The sequence below is a fragment of the Bufo gargarizans genome, chromosome 8, assembly GCF_014858855.1.
Source record: "Bufo gargarizans isolate SCDJY-AF-19 chromosome 8, ASM1485885v1, whole genome shotgun sequence".
In the NCBI taxonomy this organism is placed as follows: Eukaryota; Metazoa; Chordata; class Amphibia; order Anura; family Bufonidae; genus Bufo; species Bufo gargarizans.
In genome coordinates this window covers 97,603,980-97,624,369 of record NC_058087.1, presented here as the reverse complement: position 1 = coordinate 97,624,369, position 20,390 = coordinate 97,603,980, and the positions used below count along the sequence as shown (strand labels likewise).

General features: G+C 43.6%; 1 protein-coding gene across 1 annotated transcript in view; it reads left to right on the top strand.

The window, feature by feature from the left end:
• TRPM2 (transient receptor potential cation channel subfamily M member 2) overlaps positions 1 to 20,390 on the top strand; it is a 1,289,439-nt gene that overhangs the window by 275,194 nt on the left and 993,855 nt on the right. The window contains exons 7-13 of the mRNA XM_044304068.1: positions 11,963 to 12,024; positions 12,737 to 12,937; positions 13,083 to 13,185; positions 13,406 to 13,527; positions 13,692 to 14,042; positions 14,236 to 14,373; positions 14,752 to 14,881. Coding sequence (XP_044160003.1) covers positions 11,963 to 12,024; positions 12,737 to 12,937; positions 13,083 to 13,185; positions 13,406 to 13,527; positions 13,692 to 14,042; positions 14,236 to 14,373; positions 14,752 to 14,881 — 1,107 coding nt within the window. The remainder of the gene's footprint in view (positions 1 to 11,962; positions 12,025 to 12,736; positions 12,938 to 13,082; positions 13,186 to 13,405; positions 13,528 to 13,691; positions 14,043 to 14,235; positions 14,374 to 14,751; positions 14,882 to 20,390) is intronic.

Genomic DNA, 20,390 nt, shown 5'->3' with positions numbered 1-20,390 from the left:
TAACAAGTTGTACCACATTCGCGCTTCAATAACTTTTCCCACATTTGCGCTTCAGTAATTTGTCCCACATTTCCGCTTCATCCCATTGCAGCCATTGACCTCCCTTGGATGAGGTCTTCCTTTGTCACGCTTCCTCTCTAGCATGGAACCCTGATTCGCCGATAACCGTGATCAACATGGTAGGCTCAGAAAAGATATCGAAATGGATGGTAGATGTCACTGGGGCACCTCTACATAGGTGAGAGGAACATAAATAAATAAAAAATAGTCTGTTACATTGTCAGGTGACTTTTTTATTTTATTTTGCCGGATAGAAACCCCTGCTCTGCATAGTTGACAGGGAATACAATTTAAGAAATTCTTCATTATTTGATACGCGCCACATCATTTCATTCAATGCTTAAACTTTAAAAAGTTGTCCCACTTTTACGCTTTAATAATTTGTTCCATATTTCAGCTCTATCATTTTTAATTTGAAACAATTAATTCTCCCTTGGATGTGGTCTTGCTTTCTCACGTTCCCTCTCCGGCGTGGAACCCTGATTCGCCGATAACCGTAATCAACATGGTAGTCTCAGAAAAGCACATCGAAAGTTGATAGAGAAGATATCCAAATGGATGGTGGACATCACAGGGACGTGTGATCAGGCAGAAGTTAGCTAGATTCAACAAGCGGCAGCATGGCCTCTCCTGGCAAACGTTTAAAAATCAAAAATACCACAGTGACAATCCCTATAATTTTTTTAATTAATCATTCCAATAACACGTCATCTTAAGAGTCCTGTATTGTTATTTATTGTCACTACCTCCCCGAGTCAGGAGTGGGTAATTGCTGCGCGCCCCCTAATTTCCTCAAAATTCTTCAGTTTTAATAGCTTCTCCCACATTTCCTCTCAATCACAATTAAATTTCATCCATTGACCTCCCTTGCATGTGGTATCCTTTTCTCAGGCTCCCTCTCTGGCCTGGAACCCTGATTCTCCACCACCCATGATCACTATGGTAGGCGCAGAAAAGAACATCGAAAGTTGATAGACCAGATATCAAATTGGATTGTGAACATCACGGGGATGTGCGACATGGTGAGGCAGTAAGTGTGCACACACCTACACAAACTGACTGACAGGGGTCAGCCCCTGCAACTTCTGGGTCTTCAAATTGGGCACATGGCCTGAGCTTGCCCTTTACCCTTTGGAGGTGCTGGCCTGCCCTGCAGCCAGTGTATTGTCTGAACGTGTGTTTAGCATGGCAGGGGGCTTTATCACAGGTTACATTTCCCAATGTTTTGGGGTGTACCCTAATTAAAAAAAAAATGTAAATAAATTTAAAACCAAAAAGCAGTGTAGGCTACCTCCTCCACCACCACTTCCACCTACACCGCCACATCACCCGCCTCCTCAACCTCCTACTCCATATGGACCTCGTCCTCCTAGATCAAGATTATTTTTTATTTGTATGTATTTTATGTTTTTTAAAGTCATTTCTGTATCCACATTTATTTGCAGAACACTTGCCATGCTCTTAACCACATTTTACTGGCATTTGTAGCCCTTTAGCCCTTTTGATTACATTTTTATAGCGATTTTAGTGTCAAAAGTTCGGGTACCCATTGACTCCAATAGGGTTTGGGTTCAAGTTCGGGTCCCGAACTCGAACTTTTTTGTGAAGTTCGGCCAAACCCGTCGAACCTGAACATCCAGGTGTCCACTCAACTCTAGTCAGTAAGGTCATTCTAGTCCACCCTCCTTAACCCCTTAAGGACACAGGGCGTACCGGTACGCCCTATTTCCCGAGTCCTTAAGGACCAAGGGCGTACCGGTACGTCCTGACTTAAAATCGGCATTCCGGCGCCGCGGGGGTTAATCGGAACGGGATTTCGGCTGAAATCATTCAGCCGGCATCCCGTAACAACGCAGGGGGGGGTCATTTGACCCCCCCGTATCGGCGATCGCAGAAAACCGCAGGTCAATTCAGACCTGCGGTTTTCTGCGTTTCCGGTCCATTCGGGTGTCCGGTGACCCGATGAACCGGAAAAAGACTGCGATCGGTGGCGTAATTATACACCACCAATCGCAGTCCGAGGATTTGAGGAGGCGGTGCTGGCCCTGGTGCTGAACACTGCTGTCCAGGGTGCTGATTGGTGCAGGGGAGAGAGGCGCGAGATTCAAACTTCCTGCGCTCCTCTCTCCCCTCCTCTTCCTGTTCTGCACGAGCACCCGGCAGCATCGTCCAGCACCAGCTCCTGTGTCCCCCTAATCGCCATCCATCACCCTCCTGCACCCATCGCCACCCAGGTAGGTTAGGGTCAGTGAGGGAGAGGCATCGTTAGGCAGGGAAAGAAGGGAAAAGTTAGTTAGGAAAAAAAAAAAAAAAAAAAAACTTTTAACTTTTACACAAAACTTTTTTTGATCCATCTATCAGACCCCAGACCCCCCCCTGCCACTTGCCCCCCCCTACCAGCCCCCCACCACCACCAGCCCCCCCACCCCCTCCACCCATCCCCCCACCACTCCCCCCAACCCCCCCCCCCCCACCACTAGCCCCCTCACCACCACTTTTTTTTCTGCGTTCGCTGACTGGTCGGCACTTTTTAGCGTCCGTCCACTGTTAGCGCATCGCCTGCCCCACCGCTGATCAGCGTTGTACCGCTAATCAGCAACTTTTTTTTTTTCCTAACACTTGCCCTTTTTTCCTTTTTTTAGTACGCGAACACCCGTTGCCCCCACACACACGCACATATAATAAAGTTTTACACACACGCACACCTACACGCACACACACCCATGGCCCGCCGGGTGTTCTCGGCCGAGGAGGCATATGCCCAGATTGCCTCCGACTCCGAGAGCCCCAGTGAGGATGAGGATGACCCCACATTCCTCTTATCATCAGCATCCTCCTCATCATCATCGGATGACGATGAGCCACCAAGGCGGCGGAGACGCCGCCAGGCGGAGCCAGGGGCCGCACATGCTAGGGATCCTGTGGCCCACCCTAGTACGAGCCGCCCTGGGGTTCGTACTGGTTTCCCGGCCCACCAAATAAGTTCACCGGAGACCCCTGCCGATGAACTTAGCTGGTGTCCCCCAGTGGACTTTGAGCCTGAGATTCCGGATTTCGCTGGCAATCCTGGAATCCAGATTCCCACAGTGGGGTTTACTGAAATTGACTATTTTAGTTTTTTTTTCAGTAACCCACTGGTGAATTTGATGGTGGAGCAGACGAATCTGTACGCCCAACAGTTCGTCGCTCAAAACCCAGGCTCAGTTTTGGCTAGACCCGGTGGCTGGACGCCGGTCAGTGCAGCCGAAATGAGGACATTTTGGGGCCTCGTGCTGCATATGGGTCTAGTCCAAAAACCCAGTGTCAGGCAATACTGGAGTGGGGACGTCCTGTACCAGACCCCACTGTACAGTATGGTCATGACACGCTCCCGGTTTGAGGCCATCCGGAAATGTCTGCATTATTCCGATAATGCAGCATGTCCACCCCGAGGTGATCCTGCCTATGACCGGCTGTATAAGATACGGCCTGTCATCGATCACTTTGGGGCCACATTTCAGCAGGCCTACGTACCTGGAAGGGAGGTCGCGGTTGATGAGTCGCTCATTGCGTTCAAGGGGAGACTCAGTTTCCGCCAATATATTCCCACAAAGCGAGCGAGGTATGGCGTGAAGCTATACAAAATTTGTGAGAGTACCTCAGGGTACACTTACAAATTTCGTGTGTACGAGGGGCGAGATTCCCGTATTCAACCCCCAGAATGTCCCCCCACTCTGGGTGTTAGCGGGAAACTCGTGTGGGACCTTATGTACCCACTGCTGGATAATGGTTACCACTTGTACGTGGATAACTTTTATACCAGCATTCCCTTGTTCAGGTCCCTTGCCGCCAGATCTACGTTCGCTTGTGGGACCGTGCGGAAAAATCAGCGCGGCCTCCCTGCCTACCCCCTCCAGGTACCTATCCCCAGGGGTGAGACCCGTGCACTTACCAGTGGAAACCTGTTGCTGGTCAGGTATAAGGACAAGAGGGATGTCCTTATGCTGTCCACAATCCACGGTAACGGCACCACCCCAGTCCCTGTGCGAGGTACCGCGGCAACGGTCCTCAAGCCCGATTGTATCGTCGACTACAATCGGTATATGGGAGGAGTTGATCTCTCGGATCAAGTCCTCACGCCATATAACGCCATGCGCAAAACCCGGGCATGGTACAAAAAAGTTGCGGTCTACTTGGTGCAGGTTGCCATGTACAACTCTTTTGTACTATCCCGAAGCGCTGGCAGCACAGGGACATTCCTCCAATTCTATGAGGCAGTCCTCAAGGACCTGATCTTTTCGGACCGGGAAAGAGCAGGCCGGAGTACCTCGGGAACTGGAGGCGCCCGGATCGTCCCTGGCCAACACTTTCCAGGTGTGGTCCCCCATACTGGAAAGAAGGGACGAACCCAAAAAAAGTGCAGAGTGTGTCGCAGGAGGGGGATACGGAAGGACACCACCACTCAGTGCGACACGTGCCCCGATCATCCGGGCCTCTGCGTTATCGATTGCTTCAGGGAGTATCACACTTCCATGGAGTACTAAATTTTTATAATCCCCAACAGTTCACTAGAGAACATAAAACACTATGGCTCTCAGACTTTGGAGACACGAAAACTATTTTTCTTTCCCCCAAAAATATTAGTTTTAGTGCAGGCATCCTCAAACTGCGGCCCTCCAGATGTTGTAAAACTATAACTCCCAGCATGCCCAGACAACCTACAGCCATCAGCAGGGCATGGTGGGAATTGTAGTTTTACAACATCTGGAGGGCCGCAGTTTTAGGATGCCTGCTTAGTGTCTCCAAAGTCTGAGAGCCATACATATTGGGCATCGTCGCGTGCGTAAAAGTCGTCGCTATAAAAATAACTTTTGACCAAACGCCTCGGATGAACGGTGTTAAAAATATAAAATAAAAACGGTGCCAAAACACCTATTTTTGGGCAAAATTTCAATTTAAATCCATTTTGCCGGTAATAAAGCAAGGGTTAACAGCCAAACAAAACTAAATATTTATTGCCCCGATTCTGTCGTTTGCAGAAACACCCCATATGTGGTCGTAAATGGCTATATAGCCGCACGGCAGGGCATAGAACGAAGGGAACGCCATACGGTTTCTGGAAGGCAGATTTTGATGGACAGTTTTTTTTTTGACACCATGTCCCATTAGAAGCCCCCCCTGATGTAGCCCAGACTAGAAACTCCAAAAAAGTGACCCCATCTAAGAAACTACACCCCTCAAGGTATTCAAAAGTTACTTTACAAACTATGTTAACCCTTTAGGTGTTCCACAAAACTAAATAGCGAATGTAGAAACAATTTTAGATTTTAATTTTTTTGTTACATTGCCTCAAAAAAGAGTAATATAGAGCAACCAAATATCAAATTTACCCCAAAAATAGTCCCAAAACAACAACCACCTTATCCCGTAGTTTCCTAGATGGGGTCACTTTTATGGAGTTTCTACTCTAGGGGTGCATCAGGGGGCTTGAAAGGGTACATGGTGTAAATAAACCAGTCCAGCAAAATCTGCCTTCCAAAAACCATATGGCGTTCCCCTTCTTCTATGTCCTGCCGTTTAGCCAAATAGTAGTTTACCACCACATATGGGGTGTTTCTGCAAACTACAGAATCAGGGCAACCCATTTTGAGTGTTGTTTGGCAGTTAACCCTTGTTTTACTCCTAGAAAAAATTGATTATATTGGAAAATTTTCCAAAAAATTGAAATTTCATAATTGTTTCTCCATCTGCCATTAACTCTTGTGGAACACCTAAAGGGTTAACAAAGTTTGTAAACCCAGTTTTGAATACCTTGAGGGGTGTACTTTCTTAGATGGAGTCACTTTTTTGAAATTTCTATTCTAGGGGTGCAACAGGGGGCTTCAAATGGGACATGGTATAAACAAAACCAGTCCTGCAAAATCTGCCTTCCAAAACCCATATGGTGTTCCCCTCCTTCTATGTGCTACCGTTCGGCCAAACAGTAGTTTACGACCACATATGGGGTGTTTTTGCAAACTACAGAATCAGGGCAACCCATTTTGAGTGTTGTTTGGCAGTTAACCCTTGTTTTACTCCTAGAAAAAATTGATTATATTGGAAAATTTTCCAAAAAATTGAAATTTCATAATTGTTTCTCCATCTGCCATTAACTCTTGTGGAACACCTAAAGGGTTAACAAAGTTTGTAAACCCAGTTTTGAATACCTTGAGGGGTGTACTTTCTTAGATGGAGTCACTTTTTTGAAATTTCTATTCTAGGGGTGCAACAGGGGGCTTCAAATGGGACATGGTATAAACAAAACCAGTCCTGCAAAATCTGCCTTCCAAAACCCATATGGTGTTCCCCTCCTTCTATGTGCTACCGTTCGGCCAAACAGTAGTTTACGACCACATATGGGGTGTTTTTGCAAACTACAGAATCAGGGCAACCCATTTTGAGTGTTGTTTGGCAGTTAACCCTTGTTTTACTCCTAGAAAAAATTGATTATATTGGAAAATTTTCCAAAAAATTGAAATTTCATAATTGTTTCTCCATCTGCCATTAACTCTTGTGGAACACCTAAAGGGTTAACAAAGTTTGTAAACCCAGTTTTGAATACCTTGAGGGGTGTACTTTCTTAGATGGAGTCACTTTTTTGAAATTTCTATTCTAGGGGTGCAACAGGGGGCTTCAAATGGGACATGGTATAAACAAAACCAGTCCTGCAAAATCTGCCTTCCAAAACCCATATGGTGTTCCCCTCCTTCTATGTGCTACCGTTCGGCCAAACAGTAGTTTACGACCACATATGGGGTGTTTTTGCAAACTACAGAATCAGGGCAACCCATTTTGAGTGTTGTTTGGCAGTTAACCCTTGTTTTACTCCTAGAAAAAATTGATTATATTGGAAAATTTTCCAAAAAATTGAAATTTCATAATTGTTTCTCCATCTGCCATTAACTCTTGTGGAACACCTAAAGGGTTAACAAAGTTTGTAAACCCAGTTTTGAATACCTTGAGGGGTGTACTTTCTTAGATGGAGTCACTTTTTTGAAATTTCTATTCTAGGGGTGCAACAGGGGGCTTCAAATGGGACATGGTATAAACAAAACCAGTCCTGCAAAATCTGCCTTCCAAAACCCATATGGTGTTCCCCTCCTTCTATGTGCTACCGTTCGGCCAAACAGTAGTTTACGACCACATATGGGGTGTTTTTGCAAACTACAGAATCAGGGCAACCCATTTTGAGTGTTGTTTGGCAGTTAACCCTTATTTTACTCCTGGAAAAAATTTATTATATTGGAAAATTTTCCAAAAAATAGAAATTTCAAAATTGTTTCTCCATCTGCCATTAACTCTTGTGGAACACCTAAAGGGTTAATAAAGTTTGAAAAAACAGTTTTGAATACCTTGAGGGGTGTAGTTTCTAGAATGGGGTCATTTTTGGGAGGTTTCTATTATCTAAGCCTCACAATATGACTTCAAACCTGAACTGGTCCATAAAAAGTGGGATTTTGAAGATTTCTCAAAAATTTCAAAATTTGCTTCTAAACTTCTAAGCCTTGTAACATCCCCAAAAAATAAAATATCATTCCCAAAATGCTACAAACATGAAGTAGACATATGGGGAATGTAAAGTCATCACAATTTTTGGGGGTATTACTATGTATTACAGAAGTAGAGAAACTGAAACTTTGAAATTTGCTAATTTTTCAAAATTTTTGGTAAAAAATGTATTTTTTTATGCAAAAAAAATAACTTTTTTGACCCAATTTTAGCAGTGTCATGAAGTACAATATGTGACGAAAAAACAATCTCAGAACGGCCTGGGTAAGTCAAAGCGTTTGAAAGTTATGAGCACTTAAAGTGACACTGGTCAGATTTGCAAAAAATGGCCCGGTCCTTAAGGTGAAAATGAGCCCGGTCCTTAAGGGGTTAAGGAGAGGTTGTGTGCTGGCTAGTAGAGCACTGCCTATTCTGCTAGGCCCAGAGGCCCAGCCTCTGAAGTCTACGCGGTTTCTTTTTCCCATCCTGGGCTTGCATTGCCTTCATCAAAGCTGAAGCTAGAGCTAGAGGTACTCCAAAGCCAGGACAAGAGGTTCCTAGGATTTAAAGTATGAGACAGGCTACAGACAGCTAAACTAAGTTCCAGCAGAAGAGGAAAGTTCCAATTTACTCCAGCTAGCATAGCAGAGCTGAGATTGTTTCAGAGAAGTGTTTGTCTGCCAGATTAAACTAATACCTGCTGATGACCAAGATACTGTTTGGACTCCAATTCTATTTGCTCATCATCCAAGTTCAACTACCCTTTTTGCACTTGCTTCGGACTACACTACGTCTGGGATTTAAGGATATCCAGGTAGGAACACCATGACACGTGTATACAACATCTACAGAGAGATTGTAGGCCACTCTACACCACTCTGGCAAACCTACCCTGGGTACCAACATTACCATCTACAAAGGGGACTCCATGTCCTTGTTGTTTAACTGCAACTGGTTTCACGTTTACTTGCCATAAGAGGGACATATTTCATAGAAACCTCCTAAGGGGCAAGGGATACCCCAGGCGCTGATAGTGGGCCGCTGAAATTATCATTAGCTGCTTCTTATTTTTATGAATCAGATTATTCCGCCTCGTCTTTCACTTCATTATGAGACATCCATAACAGAATTCATGGCCATAAGGAAACTTTTCTCGACCAGCAATTAACATTTGTGTAAGCTTTACCGCCACCTGACCAAGTTGTTGGCAGTGCATACCACCTACTTATGGCATTAGTTGTGCAGTTCCATGCCTTCAACAATACTTACTATAATTTTGCTGTTTAAAATTGCAATTCCCACTGTGCAGCAAGGTGCATGCCACTGTGGACATCTGGATCAGCTGTTATGGGAAGGGACAGATCATGTCTTTCATAGCCCACTGTGTCAATGTTTTTCATAGCAGCAGCAAGACAGCATCAAGACAGCACCACAGCACCATGGCCAGGTCCTATCGACACCTCCACATTTGTGTCAACCTGGTTCCAACTCCAGGTGCTTATATGCCGCCAGATCTTCCTCCCATCCTAAACAGAAGCAGGACACAGCATTGCTTTCAGTCCCCTTCTCTCCTATCATATATTTAAAGCGAAATGTTGCCATTCTATTGTAGAGCTGATCGTCCTTAGCAAGAGTAGCCACATAGCCAATCACTTGTTAAAGTGCATCTAGCAGTAAATATTCCGCTGTCTCCCGACAAACTGTAACTTGGGTAGATGGTCGGTGAAAATGGCAGGAACATCTTGTCACTCATGCAGAGCTACAGACACCCAAGCTCACCTTCGCTCTGTCACATTTTGGCCACAGTGTCAGCAGCATCTCCAGATCCGAAAGCAACGTGGCCCAGTCTGATCTATGAAAGTTATGTGGCCCCTCTCTTTATTGCTGCTGCAATCACCATCCTCCTCTGATGTTGCCACCTCCTTAGCACCCCAATCAGGCTCCCAAGTCCTTTCCAGAAAACTCTATCATCATCAGAGTCTTCACCCTTCTTGCCGCTTTTATCAGACTGTGAGATATCATAGTGGGCCCATTCCCCCGCACTGCCTTTTCCCCCACTGCCACTGTTGCTGCCCAAACCTCCTATTCTGTGGCTACAGGTCACATTATTACCACCACCATCAGCAAAACTATGCTTGGGTCCACAGCCTCCTCCTGAACTTCCTCCTTAGGGTAGCCTAAACAGTAATGGCTCTCACACAATTTGTCAACAGGAATACTCTCTTCATTATCTACTATAGGGCATGGTGGGGTTTTCTTGCCACTTCTTAGGAAAATTGAAAGGACTCCACTGAAAGCCTTCTCTGGGGCTGTAAGGAGGAGGAACACTATGAACCCTGGCTCCACGGCAGGGTGTCAGACTTTAAAGTCACTTCCATGTCATCCTGCTGTGCTTCCTCAGAAAATTCCAACCATGTGGAGACAGAAATGAAGGGAAGCAGGTTTAAGCCTAAATTAATTATCACTCACAGCTAACTTGTTTCCCTGCTCTGTGTATTGGTGTAATGATCAACTACACTCTGGTTTAATTAAATTTAATTAAACGGATTTAGCCCTAATATTTTGTTCTCAACCACTTATGGATATGGTTTTCCAAACAAAAATAAATAAATAATTCATTAAATATGAGAGAACCTATACAGAGTTCTCACTAGTATTTTATATTCTATACCAGATTGATGGTAGAACATGTCTTGTACAGTATTCGCTTATTCCACCTCCACCCCCTCCAATAGAAAGTATTTCTGTAAAATGGGATGAAAAAGAATGTAATGTCCTTGCAAGTAACTGCTTTTGAGGTTTGTAGTAGCTGTAATTGCGCTAGCAGGCACTGCCAGCCTCGGCTCCTCTTTTTCCATTCCTGGCTGACAGCTTCCCTGCCTCTCTATTCTACACACACAATTTGTCTTCTTCTTTGTAATTTTAGCCTTTCCCTTCACGGTGCTTGGCAGTAGAATACACGCTCGATTGATTTCTGACTGTCTCTGACTCGCTAAAATGTTTTTTTCTAGCAGATATTGCAAGACCCATCCTCCCTCATTCACAGCCCAGCATAGAATAATGTTCTGCAAGGGCACCTTTGTGCCTGCTGCAGCACTAAATGGCTCATCCAGGCTGTTTGTTGGCCTGTGAGACAATTGGGGCAAACCCTCCCCCCACTTCCTCTTAGTATCATGTGAGAACCCTTATTCATCCCCTCTAGTGCTTTTTACCATCGACATGTGCACTAAAATGTCGCTGCACGCCGTTTTAGTGGATTTGTCTGAAAAAAAAAAACTGAAAAGATTCAGGGTCGTCTGCCATTTGAAAAATTGCTAAATTCAGACTGAACCCGGTTCAGTATGAACTGGTTCGCTCATCCTTACAAGATAGTGGTCATTAACTTTTTAACTCTACTTGATATAGCCAGCCACTTCAACCTCTTTAGTGTCAGAGCTCAGAATGCAAGATGGAGTCTGCTCCCTGTGCTGGTGTTGCCCCCTTTGCCAAGCGCTGACTACCATCCAGTTTACTGCCATAACCTGCCCTAAACAAATCACCCTCCTAGAGGCTTTACCCTGATGGCTCATTTCAGCACTTTTCATACACTGCTTTAGTTACAAGCCCTCCCAAAAGCTAATTTCCTTCACTATCATAGACACAGTGGCAAAAGTTTATTTCCTTACAACTGTTGTGGAAAAAGCAGAAACAGCAGCCAGTCTGAAACTTGCTCGCCTTCTCTATGGTGCCTGAGGAGAAAGTTTTAGAAGCTGTTAAGCCAATCACAGAGCGAATGTCTATAGAAGCCTCAAGATTTTCATCTCACTGGCGAATCCTCACTAGATTGCTTATTCTTTAGTGTGTGAGGGAAGCGTCTTGCATCTTGCAGTGGTCGAGTCCAGGGGAATGTACAGCTATGAGATTAATGGTGAGGTGTGGTACTACATTGTCAGCAGATCTTGATTTCTTTATGGCATCCGGACCTCACTCGGGCCACATAAAAAAAATGATGTGATAATACAGATCTTGAATTTGATACATGTGCCCTAGGAATATGTTATTTGTAATATTCTGTTAGAGTCCATAAATGCACTTGTAGGGGTTGTAGTTACCCACTATCATTGCTCAAATCCAAAATCAAAACATATTGATTTCAGCATTAGTGTCCATGATTGTTAGTTTGTCACAAGTATAGAGAATGAGAATGTTTAGATAACTTATAGTCTGTATGTAAATATGTCCTCATGCAGCACTTGTTCTCAAGTTTGCAGGTGGTGCATTGGTGCCTATTCACATACAGATGTAGTAGAGTTAACACACATGCTTTATGTTATCTAAACAAAATGTGTTAAGCAAATTATGACTTCAGCCATGTTTTTAAACAGGTTGTCCAATTTTTTTCCTCATCTAATTTTAGGAGTTGCTATAAAAATTCCAATCATCTGTGTTGTGCTAGAGGGAGGACCAGGCACACTTGATGTAAGTTGCTGTAAATAATGTACAGTTTTTGTCTCTATGCTTAAAGATACTGTACTCTAATATTTGTTATTAACGTATCAGTTTTATATATGTATTTCCCCTCTGTGAATGGAAATTGATTATTGATTATGCTAATGTACAGGGCCATCTTTAAAGCGGGGCAAAAGGGACAGCTTCCCCGGGCCCAGTTGCTCCTAGGGGGCCCAAGGCAGCCGCCTCTTGAGCCCCGCTGGCCACTGGAGGAACTTTCATGGGGCCATACTTTATTCACTAAGTAGCAGGACATGTAGGGCATACATGGGGGATGTCCCTTCACTTACTATTATTTCTGGGCGCCGCTGCATTGTGCCACTGCTGTATGCGAAGTAACAGCATCAGAACACCAGGGAGGAGCTTTTCTCTGTGGGCGTTCCCTCTCTCTGGCTGTAGCGCTGTCTAATCTCAGCTCAGAACGTCACAGCCAGGGAGAAAAATAAAAACTCACCTTCTCCCCGACTGTGACGTTCTGCATCACAGTCAGGGAGAAGAAACCAGAAATAATATTACGTGCAGGGACATCCCCCATGTATGCCCTACATATCCTGCTATTTAGTTAAAGTATGGACCAATGAATGCGGCAGCGGCACTTGTGTACTCCCTCTTGCCAAGGGTCTAATCAATATTGAAGATGGCCCTGCTAATATATATTTAATTTCTATTGTTTTCTTTTCAGACAATCTACAATGCTATCTGCAACAACACTCCATGTGTCATTGTAGAGGGATCTGGAAGAGTAGCTGATGTCATTGCTCAAGTTGCACAACTTCCTATTTCAAAAATCACAATCGCTTTGGTCCAGGAAAAACTGCACACTCATTTCCATGACACCTTTGATACATTTACTGAACATATGATTGTTGAATGGACAAAAAAGGTATGCTAAAATATAATTATAACCTTTTATTTTCAATAACAAAAATATAAAAGACTAATAATGTCGACTAACATGCATTAATGTATGTGAATGTGATTATACTTATAATTATTTATTACTTATTTTCTTCTTTTTTCAATACCAGATACAAGACATTATGAGGCACAGCCAGTTACTTACCATATTTCAAGCAGACAAGGATGACCAGCATGACATTGATGTAGCTATTCTTCAGGCTTTGCTAAAAGGCAATAATTTTATCTTGTCTTTCTTATTTTGGTCCCCCTTGATTTCAACACTGGCTTAGAATTTTTACTAATGCATGCTCTCTTTCTCTAAAGAACTGTATAATAACCTAACTAGATATAATTCAGATCACTGAAATACATACAGTATTCAGTGATGGTCTATAACATACTGCATTCATTACTTTTTAGCTTATTTTCAAAGATAATTTTTTTTCTGTAGCATCACTAAGTCATGACCAACAAGGACATGGAGACTGGGACCATCAATTAAAGCTGGCAGTGGCATGGAACAGAGTTGACATTGCAAGAAGTGAAATTTTCACAGATGATCATCAATGGAAGGTATGACATTTTTCATTTTCAAGATATCAATATAAATAAAAATAGTAGCATGCTGTTTGGTGTTCTGTTAACATTAAAATTAGTAGATAAGGCAGTAGATTAATTACTTATGTCAGGTTCTTCTTCTTTTTTTCCCCAGTAGTAACTTTTTTTGTGCTTTACAGCCCTCTGATCTTCATCCAGTCATGACAGCTGCGTTGATTGGCAATAAACCTGCGTTTGTAAAGCTGTTTCTGGAGCATGGTGTGCGTCTTGAAGAATATGCTACACAGGAAAATATAATTCATCTGTACAACAACACAGACCCTTCCTGTTTATTCCATAGTAAACTGGCAAAAGTTATTGAGGATGAAAGGTTTCGCCTAGAATTCCTAAAGTCATCAAAACTTTGTCTTTACCATGTGTCTCAAGTTCTGCGAGAGCTCTTAGGTGACTTCACAAAACACCTTTACCCAAAGCCCAAGAGTATAGAACGACCAAGACTTTGTTTAGCAGTCCCACACATCAAAATAAATGTAGGTCGTTATTATATTTTTATTATTGTTGTTATTATTATTATTATTATTTTTTTATTTAACTTTTTGTATGCCACTTATTTTTCTGAAGTTGTTGTTTCTTATTAACCAAAACAATCAAGTTTTACAACCTATTTTGAGATGATGACAAATTGATTGTGTGCCTAAATGTGTTTTTCTCCTTTTATTCCAGGTACAAAAAGTCACCCTTCGTTCTTTCCACAAAAAATCTCAAGGAAAATCATCCTGTACAATGGATCCAGTGAGGGATCTTCTAATATGGGCTATTGTACAGAATCGTAAGGAACTTGGAGAAATCATATGGTTCCAGGTGAGAGAAGAATTGCTAAGACAAAAGCTAATTTTAAATAATCTAAGATTTGTTCATACAGTTTGAGTGAACAAAGTATATTGTAGGCATCTACTGAATATGGCATACATTACTAATCTCAGGTCCTGCCGCTGGGACCTCAGTTGATTGCAAAGGATGACCTTGTAACCTCAGTTGTCCAATTCACTTTCAGCATAGAAGTGAATGGAGAGGTTCCATACCTGTTGAATATAAGAATATCCTTCAATGAAATGTGAAACAAAAAAAACTTACCATATTCAATGAATATGTACTATTTGTCCGTAACTTAAATTAGTTATTTTCTTGCATAGCAAAAATATTACCTTTCAACTGGATTATCTTTTTTATCCTTTTTAGTGTCATGATTGTATAGCAGCAGCTTTAGCTTGCAGTAAAATTCTAAAAGAGCTTTCAAAAGAAGAAGAAGATACAGACACTTCTGAAGAAATGATGGCTTTGGCTGATGATTATGAACAGAAAGCAATTGGTATATTTATTCTTTCAAATTATATATATGTATTTTTTTGTTTTGTTTTGTTTATGCCTTGTATATTTTAGTTTAAAGGGTTTATTCAGGATTAGAAAAAAATTAACATCTTGAAACTGTGCCAGAGCCTTCAGTAAATGGTCCACCATATCAAGGACTGGATATCACAACTACAGGATCATACTACACTGTTTGCAGCTCCAATGTCAGCAATTGAGCGTAAGGTAGACTTTAGACAACAGAAATATGATAACTAGTGTATATCGAGCCCCAAAGTGTTTGGGTGCTCGGTTCGAACACCTCGGGATGCTCGGGTGCTCTACCGAGCACACGAGCAGAATGGAAGTCAATGGGAGAACCCGAGCATTAAACCAGGCACCCCTGTTCTGAAGAGGGTATCTGGTTCTTAGTAAAAGGTCAGAAATTGATGTAAACACCCCCAAAATGGTTTGGGAACAGCATGGGGAGGATGTCTGGATGCATCTTGGACTCCCAGGTCACTGCTGGGAACGATGTTGACAGAGCAGTACGCCACTCTTACAGACTGACAATAATATGCACAAAACAAAAAAAAATATGGGCGAGTGCCTGCTGCTGAGCTGACCATTGAAAAAATTATGGGCGAGGGCCTGCTGGTAAGCTGACCCTGTAAAACATTATGGTTGAGGGCCTGCTGATGAGATGACCATCAAAAACATTATATGCGAGGGCCTGCAGGTGAGCTGACCCTCTAAAACATTAGGAGCGACGGCAGACTAATAAGCATGTTGATATGATGGAAAAAAAGGTGGAGGACGAGAAAAGGAAGATTGAACCTATTACCCTATTTTGTGGTGGAAGGGGTGCATTGGAATACAGTGTATTCAGTATCAGTACATTATAAAAAAACACATTTAAAGTGCCTTTATGTTCAGACGCTTTCCTCTGGTGGAGAAGAGAAGTCAGGGGCAATCCAGGCCTTGTTCATTTTTATAAGAGTCAACCTGTCAGTATTTTGAGTTGACAGGCGGATGCGCTTATCAGTTAGTATGCCCCCAGCAGCACTAAATACAAGCTCTGACGATACACTAGCGTCAGGGCAGGCAAGCGCCAGTTCTTGCCACGTGTCCAGCTTGGACACCCAGTAGTTGTAAGGCACTGAGGGATCATTGATGATGCTGACACGGTCTGCTACATACTCCTTCACCATCTTTCAAAATGTTTCCTTCCTTGTGACACTAGGCCGCACATCAGGGTGGGGGTGCTGGTGGGGTGTCATGAAACTGTCCCAGGCTTTGGAGAGTGTTCCTCTGCCTCTGTTGGAACTGCTGTGTGTTCCCCTCATCACCCCTCCTCGGTTGCCAGAACTACATACTCTGCCGCCAGAGTTGTCAGTTGGAAATTTTTGGAGCAATTTTACCACAGGGACCTTCTGGCATTGCACCATTTTGCTTGTCCTATCCACCACAGGAATGATAGATGTAGCAGGGGTTGAGAAGGGTGAACAACCAGTAATTGGTGTTTCTCAAAATGCGTAAAACACGTGTGACACAGTCAGCCATGTGTGCCAGAGTCCCAACAGGCAAGATTTTGCTGTCGTCATCAGGAGGATGACTCTAAATCTCCTAATCCTCTTCCTTTGCCCATCCACGCTGAACGCTGTACTACCCTTTGTAGCAGAGGCAACAGTCTCTTTCTCCTCCTCATCTTTATCATCATCCAATTTGCGCTGAGAAGAAGAACTGAGGATGGTCTGGCTATCACCCTGTGTAATGTCTTCCACCATTTCCACCTCATCCACATGCAGAGAGTCGTCCTTAATTGTGAGCAGCGAGAGTTTGAGTAGACACAGAATTTGGATGGTGACGCTGATAATGGCGTTATCACCGCCCACCATCTGTGTTGATTCCTCAAAGTTTCTTAAAACCTCACAGAGGTCAGACATCAATGCCCACTCCTCGCTAGTTACTAGAAAGGTGACGACCATGTTGCAGCTGGTATTCCACTATTGCCCTCTGCTGCTCACAAAGCCTGGCCAACATGTGGAATGTCAGGCAAATTGGAGTAGGTTTTGATAAACCGCTGAACCACTAAGTTTAAGACGTAAGCTAGGCATGGGATGTGTGCGAGCTTGCTGAGCTCCAAAGCTGCCACCAAGGTATGGCCATTATCAGACACAATCATGCCTGGTTATAGGTTGAGTGGCGAGAGCCACAGCTCAGTCTGGTCTCTTATATCCTGCCACAGCTCTGTGGCGGTGTGCTGTTTGTCTCCTTCCTCACTGCAGTGCTACACTGCTTCCAGCTACTGACTGATGGCTGACTGGTGCTGCAAGGGATAATTCTAAGGTGGAAGTGGAGGGGGAGGCAGAGGACGACAAGTGGGTGTTGGAGCCACTAACGTGAGGTGGTGTCAAAAAAACCCTGATGAAAGTAGGGCCCGCAATCCTGGGTGTCGGTAGCACCTGTGCCATCCCAGGGTACAACTCCCTCCCTTCCTCCACAACGTTCACGCATTGTGCCATCAGAAAAATGTAGCATCCCTGGCCAAAAGCACTTGTCCATGTGTCAGTGGTTAAGTGGACCTTCACAGTAACTGTGTTGGTCAGGGCACAGGTGATGTTACGGGTCACATGTTGGTGTAAGGCGGGCATGGCACACCTTGAAAAATAGTGGTGGATAGGGACTGTGTAACGCAGGACGCCCGCCAACATCAGGCTGCGGAAGGCCACAAGCCAAAATGGCAACATTTCCAGGGCCAGTAATTTGGAAAGTTGCGCATTTAGTGCTATGGCCTGTGGGTGGATTGCTGGGTATTTGTGCTTGAGTTCAAATGCCTGGGGTAAGTACATTTGTACGCTGAGCTGGGACATGGAAGTTGATGTGGTCGCTGATGGTGCTTGAAAAGGTCCAGGTGTAGGGCAGGAGGCATCCGGAAAAAAATCTCGGAGAAAAATTAAATACAAACCGGATTTTAAAAAAGTTGGGACACTATACAAATCATGAAAAAAAACTGAATGCAATGATGTGGAGGTGCCAACTCCTAATATTTTATTCAGAATAGAACATAAATCACGGCACAAAAGTTTAAACTGAGAAAATGTACCATTTTAAGGGAAAAATATGTTGAATCAGAATTTCATGGTGTCAACAAATCCCCAAAAAGTTGGGACAAGGCCATTTTCACCACTGTGTGGCATCTCCCCTTCTTACAACACTCAACAGATGTCTGGGGATCGAGGAGACCAGTTTCTCAAGTTTAGAAATAGGAATGCTCTCCCATTCTTGTCTAATACAGGCCTCTAACTGTTCAATCGTCTTGGGCCTTCTTTGTTGCACCTTCCTCTTTATGATGCGCCAAATGTTCTCTATAGGTGAAAGATCTGGACTGCAGACTGGCCATTTCAGTACCCGGATCCTTCTCCTACGCAGCCATGATGTTGTGATTGATGCAGAATGTGGTCTGGTCTGGCATTATCTTGTTGAAAAATGCAGGGTCTTCCCTGAAAGAGATGACGTCTGGATGGGAGCATATGTTGTTCTAGAACCTGAATATATTTTTCTGCATTGATGGTGCCTTTCCAGACATGCAAGCTGCCCATGCCACACGCACTCATGCAACCCCATACCATCAGAGATGCAGGCTTCTGAACTGAGCGTTGATAACAACTTGGGTTGTCCTTGTCCTCTTTGGTCCGGATGACATGGCGTCCCAGATTTCCAAAAAGAACTTCGAATCGTGACTCGTCTGACCACAGAACAGTATTCCATTTTGCCACACTCCATTTTAAATGATCCCTGGCCCAGTGAAAACGCCTGAGCTTGTGGATATTGCTTAGAAATGGCTTCTTCTTTGCACTGTAGAGTTTCAGCTGGCAACGGTGGATGGCACGGTGGATTGAATTCACTGACAATGGTTTCTGGAAGTATTCCTGAGCCCATTCTGTGATTTCCTTTACAGTAGCATTCCTGTTTGTGGTGCAGTGTCGTTTAAGGGCCCGGAGATCACGGGCATCCAGTATGGTTTTATGGCCTTGACCCTTATGCACAGAGATTGTTCCAGATTCTCTGAATCTTTGGATGATGTTATGCACAGTTGATGATGATAGATGCAAAGTCTTTGCAATTTTTCGCTGGGTAACACCTTTCTGATATTGCTCCACTATCTTTCTGCGCAACATTGTGGGAATTGGTGATCCTCTACCCATCTTGGCTTCTGAGAGACACTGCCACTCTGAGAAGCTCTTTTTATACCCAATCATGTTTTAATTGACCTAATTAGTGTTAATTGGTCTTCCAGCTCTTCGTTATGCTCAAATTTACTTTTTCCAGCCTCTTATTGCTACTTGTCCCAACTTTTTGGGGATTTGTTGACACCGTGAAAATTTGAATCAACGTATTTTTCCTTTAAAATGATACATTTACTCGGATTAAACATTTGATCTGTCATCTACGTTCTATTACAAATAAAATATTGCCATTTGCCATCTCCACATCATTGCATTCAGTTTTTATTCACAATTTGTTTAGTGTCCCAACTTTTTTGGAATCCGGTTTATATATAGCAATAGCAAAAGTGTCCGGGAAAGTGAATATTAGCCTAGAGATTGGACCCTTTTAAAATGTAGCTTTTATTGGTTCAATTAAAAAGCAAAATATATCACCCTATGAAAACTGGGTGACTGAAAAAATATATATCAGGACAGGATATCGCCCAACTACCACCGTGAATTGGTGAAAATAATAAATAAGTGCAAATTCCGAAGGCACTTATGACATTAATGAGAGGTGTGGGATTTGGGGAAAGGTTAGGGCACTTTTGATGGGTGCTGGGGATGATTCTCTCCCTGTACCCACCCTAGGTTAACCCTTTGCCCAGGGATGATCCCTGATGGTGGGATCGCCCTGTCCCTGTACCTACTGTCTGGCTCTGTACAACCCTGTACCTTAGGAATTTCACATATATACTTATGTCAATTTTAACCCTGAAGCGTTTCCCCACCACGGTTCATCAGGGGGTCAGTTAGAGGAGGATAATTGTTGTAAATAACATCATAGATCAAAACAGGATAAATAGATAAAAAATATATACTATGTCCTGGATGATACCGTGAGGCAGGCCATACTTGGGGCTGGATAACTCACATAGACTCTCTTATTGGTGGAGAGGGATGTCACCTGAAAAATAAATAAGAAATTGGTATTTACTTACTGGATCGCCCAAATCGCTCCCATAGGTGAAGAAACTTACTAGTGATATGCCGTAGTGATGTCCAGACTGCCACCTGCCGTATTTGGTAAGGCAGTGGGGATTCTCTGTGCTACCTTGATTTAAATGAGCGCTCGAGCGTGCATTTACACTCCCGGGAAATGAATATCCGGTGAGTGGAATGCTTGCCAGCAGTCACTTCCAGTGTCCTGGAGCGCAAGCATCGCTTCCACTATGCTGGACCGCAAACATCCCTTTCGGTTTAGCGATGCTGCAGCACTCCAGATTCTCACCAGACAGTTTCGGTGTAGGGGAAGTGCAA